This window comes from Xiphophorus maculatus, chromosome 17 (assembly GCF_002775205.1).
Source record: "Xiphophorus maculatus strain JP 163 A chromosome 17, X_maculatus-5.0-male, whole genome shotgun sequence".
NCBI classification, from domain to species: domain Eukaryota; kingdom Metazoa; phylum Chordata; class Actinopteri; order Cyprinodontiformes; family Poeciliidae; genus Xiphophorus; species Xiphophorus maculatus.
The window spans coordinates 9,120,136-9,138,225 of NC_036459.1; the positions used below are offsets into that span (position 1 = coordinate 9,120,136).

The window sequence follows — 18,090 nt, forward strand, 5'->3', positions numbered from 1 at the left end:
ATTAAGTTAGTTTTAATAAAAACTCATAAATAATCAGTAATGTTTGGAAAAAAGAAGGTATCAACTAGTGTTAATTTAAAAAAAAGTTTTAATCTGCTTCCTAAAAAGCTACAAACTTCACTGTTTTGTACCTTGGCTCTGACTTCTCACTAATTTCCAGAAATAAAAATCAGATCGTTGCTGATTATTTGGTGTTGAATCATCCAAGGATCTTCTTTCTCAATAGTCTTCTTTCTTTGCACAACCAAGACATTTTATACATCTTGTCCCTTTTGACAAATCCCACTACAGGCTAGTGGGATTTGTCTGTAGTGGGATCACACTAATCACTCATAGTGATTTCAATTATGAGTTTAGTTGAAACTGCAGCAACTAAATTATTAGTAATAGGGACATGCTTGCTTTCAGATACACCCTACAGACCTCATTTATTTTAATCACAGGTCCACACAGTACCCAAGCTCCAGTGATGCATAACTTGAACATGGTAACATGGAAGCTGCACCGCTGGCTTGGCTTCAACAAGCAACAATTATTATCACAGGAGGGCTTCAAGAGGGGAGGTGTCTGCTGTTGCCTGGAGGTACCGTTACAACGGCTGTTTATGTTATGGTTATACTGGGCTCATCGTAATTATGATGGTGTCTCTAATTGTCCAAACCAGTGAGCCTGTTGTCGTGGAGCTGCTAAGGGTTAGAGGTTAGCAGCTCGCCGTTGTGCAGTGATTAATCTTTGTGCATTTAAATTTTGTGTGCAAATAATGTGAAGCTTGTGTCTGCGGATTGAAGAAGATGGAAGGAAGAGAACAGGGAAAAATCACAGCTGGTGCTAAATAGAGTCATTAATCACTTAATTGATTAACGGTAATTTGGTTTGCTGCTTAGTAATGTGTTTGAAGCCACATATTCACTGCTAGAGATCCAAGTTTAAATTTTAAGGGACGATTTTCTATTGTAGATGTGCAGTGTAATAATTTGCCTTTTTATTTATTGATCATTGGAGTGAACCAGAATCTCCTATCTGGTGAGGGCATCTTGCAGAATCCTCATACAAAGGCATTATACCCCATCTTCATCCACTGTTTGCCCTGCGAACCCCATCTCTGGGTTTCATCTATGCATGAATTGTTGTGATTTTAGTCTGCATCGTTCCAGAGCAATTTTCAGTTCAATTTTTACCTCCTGATATTGCTCCATCTCGTCCTACTGTCCATACTGAGCACAAATCTCTTTAATGGCATGTAAACTGTCTGCCACATGTAAGAGTCTATTGCCAAAACCTAATAACCCATGTGTTTTATTTACCTCCCAGTTATGAAGATTGTATATCAAAGCAGTGCAGAGAATTATATCTGCAACAAATACTTCAGTGTTATGTTTTTTCTACCCGATGCTCTGTATCTCTGGAGCTTTTGCTCCACCTGCGGTCAGGCTGATTACGACGAGCTTGCAAATGAGTGAGCCTCCTCTAAATGAGAAAATCAAAACTCATGCGAATGCATTGTCAGCCATGCCTGATGACAAACGATAAGCCTAAAGAGCTCTGAACACTGGAGGGGCTTTTTTCCAATGTATCATCCACAGTGTTATCTGCATTGGCTATCAGCACCGTCAATAAATTCTCTCACCTCGAGACAGCCTGCTTTGGGAAGGAGGTTGTGTTAATGAATCAGTCTGACACTTGAGGACAAGTTCAATTGAATAGATTATGTAAAATGACATTTTCTAGTTAGTTATTTTCTACACCTTTAAATGCTTTGAATTACAATTTAGTGGATTATGAAGGACTTCTGAGACAGTTTTCTATCTGAAATAATAAAATGATTATGTGGTAATTTTATAACAAGACCTTAAGATATGGAGTTAAGACAAAACTCTAAATTAGTTAGAAATTTAACAACTTACAGATCTACTACTGCCATCTTGGTGCTAAGAAACACATCACATCTTCCGGCATCTAACTGAGTTCATAACTAGCATAGCAAATCAGGAATGAACAACCTATTTTGCAGACGGTCATAATGTCAGAAAATATGTTTGACCTAGTTAGTGAAAAGATTCTCCTACAATATTTCTCAAACTGAAGTGATTCCTACATAGTTTGAGTGGCATGCTACAAGAGGGCTAGCTAGTAGTTAGCTATGTGGGACTAGCTAACCACAGTGTTGTGATAAAGTATTTGTTCCCTTACATATTTATTCTGTTAGCTTTTTGTCTTGCTGCAATTTTCAACTCATTGCACGTACTTTTATAGCTAACAAAGATAATGAGTGTAAATACTATAAGTAGTTTTCTAATGATAATTAATTTTTTAATTTTTTATCCATCAGTTTGTGGCCTTTAGGTTATGCAGTTGGACAATGATCCAAAGCACACTGTGAAGATCCCCTCTGACTCAAAAAGATGAAAGCAGGATGGGTTACAGAGGCCAAACATAAATAAACAAATCAGAGGAAATGCATATACTTTTAACAGAACTGGTCACTTTATTAATTCTGTATCCAATTAAGATGATAAGGTGGCTACAAAGAGTTAATATGATAATCATCCTTTACCAGTTTCATTTTTCCTCCAGTGCTCTGCCATAATTCATTCACATCTGTTTGCAACGGCAGATTGATGACGGTTGGACCGTTATTTCTGGTGAAGTATTTGTTGCCTCTAATCACACTTTCACATCCACTCTGCGGCACCTTCATCAGATTAGAAACCTGTCAGCTTCGTGTGGGTGTGCGTATTTTGAGCTGCGTGTGGAATCTCAGCGACTGAAATGCGAAATCAAACCACCGATCTGTTGGAAGTGTCAATTAGATTCAAGATGTGGGTGCATGTGGTGAAGATGTCCCAAAACGAAGCCGAGTTATTCCATCACTTAGACGTCGGCTGATGTTTAGTGACCCAGAGTTCACCCCAGTCAGCAAGCATGCGGGAGGTTTTCAAACTGTGTAATTTAGCCTGTCGGCATAAACTTTCAAAGTCGAAAAGTCACTCGTCTCTCATCTTCATTGGAGAGCAAATCTGATAAGGCAGGGCTCGTATTCCCTCCAAAAATGTCATCTCATGTTAGAATTTGTTGTGGACACGCACTGTTGCTGAGCAAAAAAGGGTTTGCTGTCGCAGAAAATACCACCACTAAAGTACCTCATCCCCCCTACTTAAAACTTTTTTTTAAGATGTCTTAGATGATCTAGCTCCTGCTCATCTCTTAGTCACTGAGTGTTTAGCCATTTTCTTGTTTGAGCTAATCCACATCAGCAAACCACACACTCTAAACACAGCTAAAAGGTCAGCTGCCAAGAGCCTGGAGAGAGCACTTGAAACACCGTCTGCTTGAAGAGAATATTAAGAGCTCCGGGAATGTTTTCTTGTTCTCAAGATGATGGAAGGCGGCAAATAAAGACAAATAAAGAGACGGAAAAACATTGTCTGCTACCGAACAATCGGGGAAGACAAGTCAGTTCTAATTCATCCTAATGAATATTTTAAAATGTGGAATATGCTGCTTTTTGGTGAACTCGTCTCTGTGGAGATGTTATACTTTGATTAGACCATGTCAGTTGGGATATCTGTGACTGAACCCTGCGGAGAGCAGGATGTAGCAGAGGGAGGTGAGAAAGAGTGGGTGGAGGAAGAAACAAACCTAGAGGGGGCAGGGCTAAATAAAGTCAAAGTTAAATGCGGTTTCTCATTATGCATCCTTTCGCCAAGGTGAAATACTTTTAAACAGTTTTCTCAACTATCATGTTTAAAAGCTAGTTTTTTTAGTAACATTTTTAAACAAAAATTCAGTTTTCCTTTAAAAAATGTGAATATTAGGTAATCTAGGAAGATTTTGAATAGAAAACATGTTTGGACATCTGGTCAGCAGAAATTCACTAATAACATCCACAACAACGGCAAGACATAAAAAAACGCTAAGGCTTAGGAACCTGGTTGTTCAGAATGCTGCACTTTAGAATATAAATGGAAAGTTAAGTGGAAGGAAAACAGATCTCTCCAGGTTATGTTACAACTGTCTTGTTCTTTGAGTTAAGCTACATTTAAACCAAAGATGTCTTGAACATTTTATCTGAGCTTGGAAGAAAAAGGAGAAAAAAATACTGGACTGTTGCTCAGATGAAAGTATATTTTGCATTTTGAGACAAAACTAAAAATCCCAGAGTCTAAAGGAATAATGCTTAAAACTGAGTTGAATGATTTTATTTTATTTTTATTTTTTTTGGTGACGATTTGGAGAGCCATGTTGTCAGTTAGTTGGTTTATTGTGTTTTTTGCTGTCTACTTATAACTTTAAACATATCACTATGTATGCAGATGTTTTATTTATTATAATTCTGGAATTAAGTTACTGAAAATGGCTTTCTTTTATCATGTCTAATGTATTGGGATGCACCTGCATAGAAAATAGAACAAGGAAAATTGTTGTTTGTGATATTAGAAATCTTAAATCAACATCCACCAGCTGCCCAAACTCCTGAAGTTGTTTTAATTTTATTCCTGCAGGATTAGCAGATGGTTAATGATAACTCTACAGCTGGTAAAAAATATTTTCTACTGAAAATATAAATTTGTGAGCATATTCTTCCGAATTTTTACAGCTGTAAAGAGATAAATCGTTACTGTTGGCTGACTGACAGCAAACTACATCAACTCAATGGATCAATTTCTCAGAGACAGACACTAATAGAGCTTCACAGTAGGTCGGACTGACAGGAGAGTCATCCATTAATCACATTACTTTTATAATCTTGCATTAATACAGCACCCTCTGCTATTACTGGCATCCCTGTGGTTATTGCTTTTCACAATCCTGTTTGCCAGTAGGACAGCAGTTAGCCTTCTCCTAACATTTCAGAAGGCTTAGAGCATGAAGAGAAAGAGATCATTCTTTTTTTTCTCTCCTGCTTTTTCTGTTTAACTTCCAAGTTTTCCACAGGATTCTGTGTTGATTTAGCTGCAAGTTTTGGATGCTAATCTTGTCGAAAGACCTGGTAACCATTTTAAGTTTTCCTAATATTTATATTTAAAAGAGTTCCTCACAGTATCACAGATCCTCCACCATTCCAGGAATACCTCTGCTAATTTCCGCATCTTCATTTCATTCCAGAACCAACTAGAGTGTGTTTTTCTGGCATGCTTCCCAAATGAGTTGACATGTACACCACATCTAACAGTTGTAATGAAGACTTGGTGACTACAAGATGCTACTTTTTACACCAGCTCCCTCTGGAAACTGTTTTCACGATCATCCTTGCTGTGCAAAGTGGCATGTTAGTTTTTGGTTCTCATCCAGCCTTGTTTGTCACAGTCCCAGTTGTTTTAACGTTTTTAATTAGTGATTGGAGATGTGGGTAACACCAGGCGAGCAGCTACTTTCTCCTGGCTATATCTTCTTATTGAATTATGTATTTTCTTGTCTTTCTCATTTTCTTCTATTCAAACGTTTTACAAATGGTAAATGAATGTGCTCAAATATTAAGTTGGGACATTTAGAATTTTAATTACAAGATTATGCAACTAGAGTAACAAAAAAAGTGGGTTTTTTTTTACATGACATCAGCAGTGCCAATTAATCACAAGTGAGAAAATAATTGAACAGTTTTTTAAACTATTTTTACGACACCAAGATAAAATGATAAAAGAAAAAAAACATGACTAAGACGATTAAGAATCCATGTCTTTATTCACTTTTGTATTTTTTAAAGCCAGCAGTCACAACTTAGTGGATTTTATGTACTGCTTACCTACTATCTTTCTGGAGTCTTCCGGGTTCAGCTTACCTTTTTAACATAAAAGCCTTGTCGCTAAATTGTTGTCTCTCTCACTCTGTCGTGCTCTCAGTGGTTGCCAGGCAGTTTTTCCCTGCAGGGTGACCCTGAATGTACATACTGGCTGCACAAACAGCCTCCTTTCATCTGTATGACTCACCTGCCAGTGTTTGCACTGCGGCCCCTGGCCTTGTCTCCTACATCATTCTGATTCCAGCAGACATAACTCCCCAGGCGCTGCTGTATTAGCCCTGGCCCTCACCCACCTCTGTGCTTTAACCCCCCTCAAAGCACAAGCCAAAGGTGAGAGGCACCAAAGGCAGGAGGTGGGATTTGAAGATCATTCTGTCAGTCTGATAAGAGCAACAAATGGATGTTTGATCAAGTAAATCAGCAGCCTGAGACACAGTAAACCAGAGGAAACCAAACAAGCTGGTATGAGTTCAATACCAAATCACTTCCTACTGATAAAATACTTCCAGTTCATGACAGAAGCTTAAACTCCTTCAGCAGTGGTGAAAAAATACCTTTTGTATCAACTTCATAAAAGTCAAAGCTTAGATTTCAATCCTTGCAAATTATCCAGGTCAGCATCTAAATGGTGGATCTGTTTCAGTTTCACGTGTTGGGCCTTTAATACAGACAGCCCTGTTTACTCCGTTGAGTTCCTCCTTGTGATGTTTGACATATAAATAGACTGAACACGTCCTGCAACAACTCAGGTGGAGTATCAGAACTGCGCACTGCGAGGAACAAGAGGAGCTGATAAGAGCTGTTCAGATGGGGGGCTCTGGAGTCGTTTTCTCTGACAGACTACAAGCCGGATTTTTCTAACTTTCCTCAGTGCTTTGGAAGCAGTAATTGAAAATGGGGGAATCTTTGTGCTTTGACTTAATAGAGCTGTTCTGGCCTCGCTGGAAAGCAGGGTTAATAACTTTTTGCAGTTCTATTACCCCCTGAGATTGGCTTCAGGTGAGTTAAGAGGCTTCACTGGACAAGGAGAAGTGGCCTCAGGGCTTCTCAGCCTCCTCTTATCTCTGCTCACTGCAAGCAGCTCACCTAACAATCATTTATGTCACACATTATATACAGAAAGGACTCCCCTTGTGTGCATGCATGTGAGAGGTCTTTAAACAAATGAGCAGCAGGCAAATTTTGGTGGACACTTAACTGACGGGATGTAATCAATGTGTCAGTTTGTCATTTTCCTCAAGTTACGAAGGACTGCTGGGATTACTACTTTCAAACCAGAGTGCAGAGGTGTTTTGGGCTTTTCTCCTTGAAGTCCATGGTGGTTTATCAAATGAATGGCTTTGATATTGACGCATGTCGTAGCTGCTCCAGCGAAGCAGCACTGACATCCCAACTGTTTTTCTTTGCGTAGAGAAATAAAAGAAAGAGTTTTTCCAGGGCACAGAGCTGTTTTTCTCAGATTGTTTATTTTATTCAGTTGTTTTTTTTTTGTCTTTTTAATGCAATAAATTAGTTAAAAAGTCATATATATTTTGAAATCCCCAATTAAAAAAAAATATTTTGTAGTTATTGTCCCACTTGGAGTTGTTTTAAGTAACCAACCTGGAGAAAACTTTTCTAGCATTTGTTGTAGAGCTGATACAATCATGTCCTAAAGGTGGAAATTTACCCTAGTATTGTCCAGAAATATGTCTGTTTTTCCTACATTATATTCTGCTCCATTGTTCAAAAAGTCAGTTGGCCCGTCTGTCCATCCGATCAGTATTTTAGGAGATTACATATAACCTTTAAAACTAGCCGACTACAAAATAACAGAACAAATAGAGGAAGAAATCACATTAACAACCCAGTTAAGCATTCTGTTGATATCTGTTTGATGCATCATTGTATTATTATGCATGCAACATGAGGTCTAATTTGCTTAATATTTTTAATTTGTCATTCATTGTCATTACTCTGTTAGTACTCCCTTTGGATTTAAGCAAGTGTCCTTGGAATGATTATTAGTTTATCCAAATCTGCAAAGCGCCGTCTGAGTGTCTGTCAGAGGATTATGCAAAAACCACAGGAGCTCCCACACTTTTGAAGTGTAATCAAGTCTGGTTTTAAACCTCCAAGCAACTGTTGACTGTTAAATAATCAACACGGTCTCACTTACGCTCAGGAAGGCACATAATACGACTTCATTAGATTTTAATTGTTCTGAAAGAAAATTCAGTTAACGACTCGAGATTCAAATTAAAGGCACTCATTTTGTTTACAACTACTGTATCTGACTGAGATGCTTCACTGGTGGAGTTCATTTCATAAAAGCACTCTTTAGTTTATCATAAATATTAGTTAACATAAATGCTATTTATGTATCCTTCAGATACATAAAGGTTATCTGATTATTAGGACCCTCGGTATGGATTTGTAAAAAGTCTCAATAAATTGATCTTTCATTACAGGAAGATTTTCACTAAAACATTTTTTTGAGAAATCCACCCTTTAAGTTGAGTTGAGGGAAATAAATTTTGGAACCCTGTCATTTCTGTGAAATAAATATCACTAATTAGTATCTTTTACACCTTTTTAGGTTACATGTCTGGTAGTCCCTGACTTTCTGTTTCCCTAAGGCTTACATATGATGTAACACAAAAGCCCATCTCAGGGTTAACAAGTGAATAAGTTTGTTTAGGATGGATGCAAGGGACATGCTTCTTCTTTCCTGCCATCACAAACCTAAAATAAAAATGATGAAGATGCATTCTGGAACAATGTGCTTTAGTTCAGTTTGACTAAGATTGAGCTTTTTAAAAAACAAATTCTCCAGGTCTGACATGAAACTAAGGTTGATAATGTGGAAAAAGCAGTTCACCTCCGCTGCTAAAAATAGTAGAGAGTCTGTAATAGTGTGGGCTTTTCTTCCAAATGCATTGTGAATCTTGTTAAACAGATCTAACACATTCAAAATGGGTCCACAGATAATTTTGCAGGATTAAGTGTTTGACAGTCCTAAATGTGTCATATAGTGACTGGTGGAAATTGTTTTTGTTTTTTATCTTCTTAAGCTGCAGAAGCCATCACAATAAACTTCTGAAGCTAATTCAGTAAGCAGATTTTATGTTTTTTGTGGTTCAAACTGTGCAACCTTTAAAGGCTAGAGGACATTAATGCCTGAAATCCAATGAAATTACTTTAAAATCTGTTTCTGTATTTCTATTTTCAGCTTCAGCTAAAAGTGTTCACTTGAAATACGTACTGTATCCTCTCAAATAGAGAAAACTAACTCTTATTTTGGCTCTATAACTCCACTGAACCAGGTTGGACTGTATTATGTTGGTACTAAATAACCGAGTGAAATTTAGCGGATAATTTTTCACGAGGTTGTTTCAGATAGCTTTAATTAGATGAATACCCCTGGAATTAAACGAAGCAGAGCCTTTGTTTGCAAACCACACAGTTGTGATCATATTATTTAACAAAATTAAGACCTGCTCTATTCTTGTCCAAAATCTTGAGGTGTAAAACCAACCCCACTGGGAGCTGAACTTGTCAGAAAGCAGAGGATTCCACGTGACACCGACTCGTGCTCCAAATGTGAGCTAAAAAATGGTTTTAATCACATCATTTGCTCTTGATTTATTCCATTATGTGGTCCATTATCAAAATAATGATGTTAACAGCATTCTGATCCACACTGGTGAGATGGGAATCTGTTGGTGCGGGAAACCAGGGAGCTGGTGGGGAAAAAAATAAACATGAAAGGATGATGAAGGAAATGGAACGAATGATAGAGGGAGAGGAGGAGGAGAGCGAGCAAGCTGACCCAGTTTGTGAAGGAAAGAGAGAGGTGATGGGTGGGAGCTGTGAGCCAGCTTTTCCACCGTGATAGGGGACCTGCTGGGCCATCTGGCGGCCCTTTAATTGGGTTGGGATTTTACACCTGAGCGGCACGCCTCCAAAAAGATGGCTGGTGCAGAAAAAAGGAAGCTGGAAGCAGCAGTGTGTCACATCCTGCAGTGAAGCAAAACCAGAATGACAGCAAGCGTCGACTGGGTTAGATCAGCTGATCCTCTTGTCTTGTAATATGTTGTTTTTTTTTTCTTTCTTACATTTTAGCCACAAATTTTGGATTAGATGTGGCAAAGCAACAAAACTAATTGTGAAGTAGATGGCAAAGTACTCATAGTTTCTAATTAGTGCATAAATTATATTGTCAACTTGTAATATTTACTGAAATTTCCTTTTTGGTGTCTGTCTCTATTAGTGATTTTCTTTTGGGAGGAAAAAAACTAAAGCTTACTCAGATTGGATGAAGATCTGTGAACATTAATGTTGGTCTGCTGTAACAGATTCTCACTTGGATTTTTATCTGGACTTTGACTAAGCCCTCTCTAACACCTGAATGTACCAATCTATTGTAGCTCTGGTTGCATTTATGCTTCTGGAAGACCAACCTCTGCCCCAGCACCAAGTTACACGTAGCTTCAAACAGACTTTCTTCCAGGATTGCCCTGTATTTATCTCCATTTATTTTCTAATCAGGTTTGACCCACAGCATGATACTGCCACCGCCATCTTTAGAGTTATGTATTTAGGGTAATGTACGATTAGTTGTCTGTCGCAAAGCATTTTGTTTGTATGTCAAAAAACTCACTTTGAACCACCTTTTTCCACATGTACATTGCGTTCCTCGTTTATGGCAAAACAAACAGGACTTCTTATGAATTTCTCTGTGAACTTGTTGTGAATTGGTGCTACATAAATAAACTGAATTGAAGTACTTGAGCTGTGCATCTCTGCAGCTCATCCAGAGTCACCATTGATTCCATGGCGGCTTTTTTCGTCTTTACTTTTTCTTCTGCTTGTCAGATTAATGCCAGTATGTCAGTTTAGGTGGTTTACAGTTGTGCCACATTCTTGCTATTTTCAGATTTGTACTCTTAAAATGGGCAAAGGTTACAAAAATATTGTAACCTAACCCCACCTTTATCTTCTCCTCGACTTTGTGTGCTATTCACGGTACTATTTATTGATTGATGTTGTCTAATGTAGCACTGAAACTTTCACAGAACAGATGCAGTTAAGGATTTCACAACAAAGGGGGGTAAATAAAGACAGTCCACACATTTCAGATTTGTTTCATTTGGGCTTGAATCACTTTCTGTGAGTGACGCAGGTTAAAAAACCCACCAAAATTAAATTGGAAAAACCTTTAAAAATAGAGCGAAAGCATTATTTAAAGTGGCGGGGATGTGGTAGTGACCGGGTAAATATTGAGTCGCATTACACATACAGCGTGATTATCCTGTGAAGGCAGTCCTACGAGAGGGAAAAAGGTCAATACTCTCTGGTCTTCCATGAAGATAAATAAGCCTCAATCCACTCCAGCAGTAAATGACACTGGGGTTCAAGTGGACTGCCTGCTGTCTGCCACTGTAGACAATGAAGACAACATGGAAATTGTCATCTTATGCTTGACTGGGCAAGTGGTCATTAAGGCACAAATGTGAGCTGAATTATTGTTTCAATTTTTGTCAGTAATATGAGGGCCTCCACGAGAAGCACAACAGACACAATGGGTGGTCCTCTATGCACAGTTTAGTATTCAGTTGTCTATTTTTAAAGTAATGTAATGTCCTTGAATGTACTGTAGATGCTTGCTTCATTTGGTATATCTAAAAAGTAGCTAATTCACTGGAATAGACTAATTTACATAAATACTCTTTTCTTTCTTACATTGTGCAGAACTAATTCAGAAAATAACTCAAAATTGTACTTCATGTTTACACGCACACGGAGGGGATGATCGATTCTTTTTTCCACGTAAGAAGCCTCCCACATGCACTCTGCAGAGCATCATTGTGCTCCCTTAAAGTCCTCGCCCCATGTTGAAGTATCTCTGTCACTGCCGAATGAATCGGCCCCCACACTAACCTTGCAGCATTCAAAGGGCGGCTGAGCTAACAGGTACATGCGTAGGTGTTCATGCAACCATGAGAAAAGAAGAGAAGGTTTCTTAAAGCTCATTTTTCAAACCTAAATCACTTCTGATGCATCATCTTGTTGTTTGATCACAGGCTGTTTTATTTGTTGCTTCTTTTTTTTTTTTTTTACATTTTCAACACCCTTGTCTTAAAAAGTCTCTGTTGATGATGGTGAAAGATGCTGTGAAAGAAGTGTTAGTTTAGTGTTAATATCACAGCGTGATATGAAACTTTCTCCGAGTTGTGAAAGAGCAGCAGTGGTCGTGAAGCTAGAACCAAAGTATCTTGGAAAGAAAACCTGTTTTGCTCAATAGATTTTGTGTTTTCATGGATAATAAAAGGCTGATGAAGACAAATTATGCAGCTAAAATTAAGAGAATCCCTTTGCTTACAAATCAATTCTTTGTTTTTCATGCCTGCTGAAATATGTTTAGCATGTTGAGGATCAATCCTATCTCAGCAGCCAACTAATAATAGGTGTGTAGAGACTTAAATTGTGTATATTTTAAGGGACATTTTTACAGAAGTGCAGCTAAAAACCTTTAGGAAACAGTTCTGTTCCAAGGACTTTCTTATTTAACCGTGAATGAAAAAGAAAGAAATCAATGAAATATTTGAACCAACTGAAGGTAGGAAGATAAGACCTTCAGTAGTTAGTCTTAGTCACTGTTTCTTCTGAAAAAGCAACTCAACTCCGTATTTAAATATCTAAAAGGATCCCTCAACTGATATAATTTATAGCAAACAATATTTAAAGTCAATGCAGTTAATCATTACTGGAAAATGCTTTATTTTGCTGTTGTTTCCCTATTTTAATTCAGACTGTGTGCATTTGTGTCTGAAAAATTTGTTCTTATTAGTTGTGATGATTTGTCACTGGTCAAGAAAGTGGAGAAGTCATTTCTTCTATACATTTATGTTGGTTGCAATCCAGTCCAAAAAAGTTCATTTGTTGTCAAAAATGTTTTCCTTTTCGGTCAGAATGTCCTGACAGTCTTCCAAGCTTAAAATGTATTTGGATCATTACTGGGTCAGTTTGACATGTATCTTTCATAAAAGGCATGGTTTATGCAGGAACATTTTTTAAACCAACCTCTTTTTTTTTCAAAACAATTTAGCTGCTTTTTGGCAAAATTACTCTTGCAGGTGAGTCCATATCTTTTCAGAATAATATCATTTTTCAAATATAACAACATCTTCTGGCAATCAAATTTTGCTAATTATCTGAGACAGTGGTAAGCAAAATTATAATTATTTCTAATGAAAGGATAGATTACATAATGGAAGTCCTAACTGAATCACATGAGCAATAATACTAATATTTAAATGACAAAATTCTAAGTTTACAAACACAAATTGGCTTTTCAGCCTGTTTTCCCTCTTTTTTTTTAAGAAGTATAAGTGATTCAAAGTATTAATCCTCAAATATTACAGGTTTATTTTAAAATGTTATTGCTTTTCTGCATAACCAGTGACTCAGTTTAGTTTAAATTAATGTTCAAATTAGTTTGAACATCCCTTCATATACAGAATAAATTATCTTAATGTGCTGCCAGTGAGGTTATGAAAGTGTAGAAAATAAAAGCAGTGTTGTCATTTCTCTGATATCCAATCTGCTTCACTGACGTTTTAAAACCTCAATTTATTCAATGAAGGAAACTTTCCACATCAACTCTGACCTGTTTCTCTTTATCATGGTTTCTGTTGGGGAGTATTATGCTGGCGTCTTGTTCTCCACTCTGAAGCTCAAAAATAAATATAATTTGAGTCAATTTTCGAGGTTGCGTTTAGGCTTTCAAATTACTTTACAGAGGAACATTCGGTGAATCTTAGAGTCACATCCAGTGTTATGCCTGGGTATGTTAACAGTGAAATAAATGTGGAAATATGAGTTTAGTGAGCACCAGCTGTGGGAAGGAAGGAAAATTAGGCCATCAATCTTCGCTGTGTACTGGTTTTCTTTAGCACGCCATTATCCTCTTGAATTGCTATGGTGACAGAGCAAATTACAACCTGCGCACCAACGGCACACAAATAGTTCCTATCTGCTGCAGAACTGCTGCATGTAGCTGCTTTGTATAATTATTGAATTTCACTTAAACACATTAAAACATTTTATCTGGGAAGTAAATGCATCCATTGTAAGATACATTGCTCTACACAAATTTTAAGCCACTCTTAATTTTCCCTATATCTTGTCACTCACCTTCTGTCCTGCTGTTATTTTTAAAGTAGACACATGTTGACTCTTAATGAAGACATCTTTACAACAGCAACATGCTGAACCACTGACTACCACATATTTAGTTAAAAAACACTGGCAATTATTCTAAAATTTTATCAGCTCATAACTTAAAGCTACAAGTGATATAAACATGAAATATATTTGTAATGTTGACTAGTTTCAACATTTATAACATCCCTTTTGCACTTAATAGAGCATCCTTTTGTTGCTATGACCTGTGCAAACATATTTTATAGCCAGAATAAGATTTATGCAACATAATGAGAAATTTTAGCCCCTTCCTCATCGCAGTTCCTTTTTCAGGTCAGGTAGTGTGACTTCGATGGCCAGTCTAGTATCTTCCAAGACTTATTGCGAAACTGGGCTTTGTTGGATGAAAAATATGTTTGAGATTGCTGTCCTGTTGTAAGGTTGCCTAAGTTTTCTCACCCATTTCTCTTAACTTGCCATATTTTAACTTGCAGTTACAACCAACCTGATGTAGCTGATGATGGAGGCCTCCTCCTGTTTGGTTGCTTGATTTGCTAACGTGTGCTCCAATGAAGCCAATAATTTGACTGCAGTAGTCAGTTAAAGTATTTGAATTCTGGTAAAATACTTCAGATATTAGTGTTACGCAACTATTGAAATAAAGTTTGTAGTGGAAGTTGTGTAATATTTGGTCAAACTGTAGTATCACAGTCATGCTCTGTTGCCCTGGAGTAGAACAGAGACGATGTAGAAACCCCATACAGACGGGACAGCCCATTGTGATGACGTGCTTGGAGATGATTTAGCTGGTAAACAATGAACATTAAGCAGCAGACCACATGTGTCACCGCATGAGCGCCTCTGCACAAAGAGCAGTGGATAACATATGAGTCACTCTGTTTCCTCTGCAACCAGACCTTAAAATAAAGTAAATACACCTGGTGTGTGTGAAGAGCTTTGTGTTGTGCACTGCAGCATATGTCACTACTGGGAGCGCAGGATCATAGTTAAACCAGATGTAGAGTTGCACTTCATCATCATTTTATTGCTACCTTGTGATCTTAATATTACATTTTGACATTGAGTGAGGATCCTTATTCTGATTTTAGAGCTGGCCAGTTTTCTGTGGACTCCAGCTGATGTTTACTAAGGCTGAGCCTACAGCTGCTCACACATTCTCCGTCAGCTCCGTCATCTGACGAGGCAGGCTCCCTGCCTCCGACATGCATCTGTCACAGAGACTGAGGAACTGAAAGAATCCAATCTCATCTATCCGAACTGTATTTATTTTCCTTCTGCAGCTACTGCCTGGCTGCCCAGCATTGCCACCATGAATGAGAGTCGAAGGGAAGCGCTGGCGGCTGCGGCCCCTTCGCTCACCACTGCCTCCTCCTCAACAGCTGGCTCCAACACCACCAGCATGGCCGGACCGGGCACAGGGGAGAAGGATGAAGCCTTCTCCAAGCTGAAGAACAAGTTCATGAATGAGCTGAACAAAATCCCATGTGAGTTTTTTTTTCTTTATTAACTCGTGCGTGTTTTTTGTTGGGTCTAAGTATTTACGACCACATCAAAAGATTCCTAAAAACTAAAATCTCTTTTGGCAGCAAAAACTACCAGAACTGAGTTTTCTGTCTGACTTTATCAGACTATCACAGTACTTCCTAAGCCTCACACTGACCTGCTTCAGCACACCTGATTTCAATTAATATGCCTTTGTTGAACTTCCATCATGTGATCATGTTTTTTACTAAATGATAGTGGGAAATCCCTTGTATTTTTCCACATTAGAGCTTAGAATTTAAGCAGCTAGTTACCATATAACTGTATGGGCTGATATGCAAACCTCTCTGCTTTCTTTGCTTAAATCTACTAATGAATAAAGCAGATGTTTTTAAGCAGTATCTTTACTAACATTCAGTCGTACCTACGACTCTCCAAGACAGATTTTCTCCAGGGTCTGTGATTCAAACAGCAAATCATTGAGAATCTTGTAAGAATTTCTCTTCATTCTCCACAGAAACCAAGTTTCTGAAAAGAGTGTGAGTCACTGACTCGGCTTTCAAATGGTTTCACAGATGCAAAATGTGTGTAATTTGACTCCTTGTGATTTTAAAGCTGTTTATCTGAAACCTTTCAATGTGATCCTGATTGTATACCCCATGAGTCAGGGATGATTCAGCCATAGATGCGCGTTATTTTTTGTAGCTCAATAAGCAGTCAAGGTCTGACTTGACCTTTGATGAAAACGTTAAACAATCGAACTGAAAAATCATCAACTTCTCATCTTCTGTTCAGCTGTTTCTTAGGAAACAATAGAAGAAAAAAAAGCTTTCTTCACTGAATATCTCAGTTTATACTTGATAAAAAGGTAAAAAGTAATTTTTATTTTTCATGTTTAGTTTAGTGCAAAAGCAGAATAGAAAACCTAACAGTTTTAAAAGGAAATCCAACCCTTCATATTAATTCAGTAATTCTGGAGAAATAAATGTTTTTAAAAATCACTGTTGCAAACTCACTAGCAGGTTTGTTCAAGTGCCTGACTTGCTGTGGGTTGAGGTGGCTGTACGTTGGGGTCAAGATTTTGGTGCAGTGCATCTCAGTGTCTCTGTGTGCCGAAGGGCTGCTGCTTCTGTGCCGAACTACCTCTGTGCTGCACATATGGCTGCTCTGTGGGGGGGGGCATGGTGTCTGTCTACCTGCTCAGACTTCCTGCCCTTTGCTGCTCTTGGATGCTGAGCGTTGCAGACTTTTTGCCCTTATCGCCGTTCTAACAACTCTGCACGACCAGGTGGCAAATTAGCAGCCAAAACACAGTTAAAAACATAAATACAACTCTAAGTAGAGCTCCTTTAAATCAAGTCTTCTAGTTCATTGTCTAAAAACAAAACAGGATTATAACTCACGATTGTGTTCAAATGAATGCATTCATGTCCTACAATTATTGAAAATTTCCTCTCTGTATGGCCCTACCTCGTCAAAATTACTGGAGAAAAGTAAGGGTTAGGAGTATTTCTTAGCAGAAGGGTTGAATGTATTTTTCTAGCTTGTATCTATTTTTTTAATTCTTTGTTTAAACTAAAGGCTGAATGTTCTTATTTTTCACTGTGAGACTTCTGTAATGTAAAATGCTGTTATTTTAAGGCTTTGTACATATTTTTTTTACATCAAGAACATCTTTCTTAAATCAAAACTTCTGCACTTTTATGATCAAATCTCCTGACAAAACACATCCTCATCTGTGCATGAGTGTGTGACGTTCTTTGCCTATCAGTACAAATCTCTCCACGGAAGTCTGAAGGTTTTGTTTTCATCAGTATCCTAAATTAGAATTGTATATAACAGGTTTGTGTGTAAGTAATATCATCTCACAAAATGACTTCCTTTTTTCCCCAATGCCACGAAAGTCACCATTGCAGAGTTTCATACACAGCTATCCATGCTAGGAAGTAATTTAGCTTAAATAAAATCCATTATTTATATTGAAAAAACCTCTCATGGCTGCAGCTGAAGAGCTTTAGCTGTGTGCATTCATTTAAAATAGAAACATGTTTGAATATCTTTGAGGATATTTGATTTCAGAGGATTTACAACCAAGACCTGACGAGTTTATCTCCCCTCTGGCTTAACAATAAAATTCTATCACAAAAGACAGTCCACAGAAATCCAACATATGTTTCACGTCCCTTTTGGTGGCAGGTTGAGTTTTCAATTTATTTTATTTTCTATCATTTTTTAACTTATCTTTACCACACCTCTGGCAGAAAAAGTTTTCTAAAATCATCCAAAAAAACCTACTGACCATTATGCAGGTTGTCACTGCTGGGTCATACATATTACTGTTTTCTATCACTCCATCCCCTCTATCAAAAGCAGGGGACTTTGCTCTGCAGTGCTGCCAAGCGGATGATGAATACCCAAAAGACTTGTTTACCTTGTGGAATATCGATGGGGTTTGGGGGAAAGTTATGCAGCAAATTTAACAAGGAAATGTGAAGAGGTGAAGCTGCATGCTCGGCACCGCCTTTCCACCGCAGCTGCAGAAGATCTTCTTTCAGGCTTATAACCCAATTTAAGCTCCACAGGCTTTGAATCTGTGGTGGCATGAAGCTGTCACAAAGGCCTAACTCGCTACTCAATTTCTGTCAGTCATCACGCTTCTG

The 18,090-nt window shown here is 37.9% G+C and overlaps 1 protein-coding gene across 5 annotated transcripts in view; it reads left to right on the top strand.

Annotated features, from left to right (window-relative positions):
- The window catches only part of syt1 (synaptotagmin 1), a 151,499-nt gene that overhangs the window by 96,999 nt on the left and 36,410 nt on the right, over positions 1 to 18,090 (top strand). For all 5 annotated transcript variants that reach the window (XM_005799962.2, XM_014469108.2, XM_005799964.2 and 2 more), the window contains one exon: positions 15,229 to 15,432. In XM_005799962.2, the coding sequence (XP_005800019.1) occupies positions 15,258 to 15,432 (175 nt within the window). In that variant the 5' untranslated portion in view covers positions 15,229 to 15,257. The remainder of the gene's footprint in view (positions 1 to 15,228; positions 15,433 to 18,090) is intronic.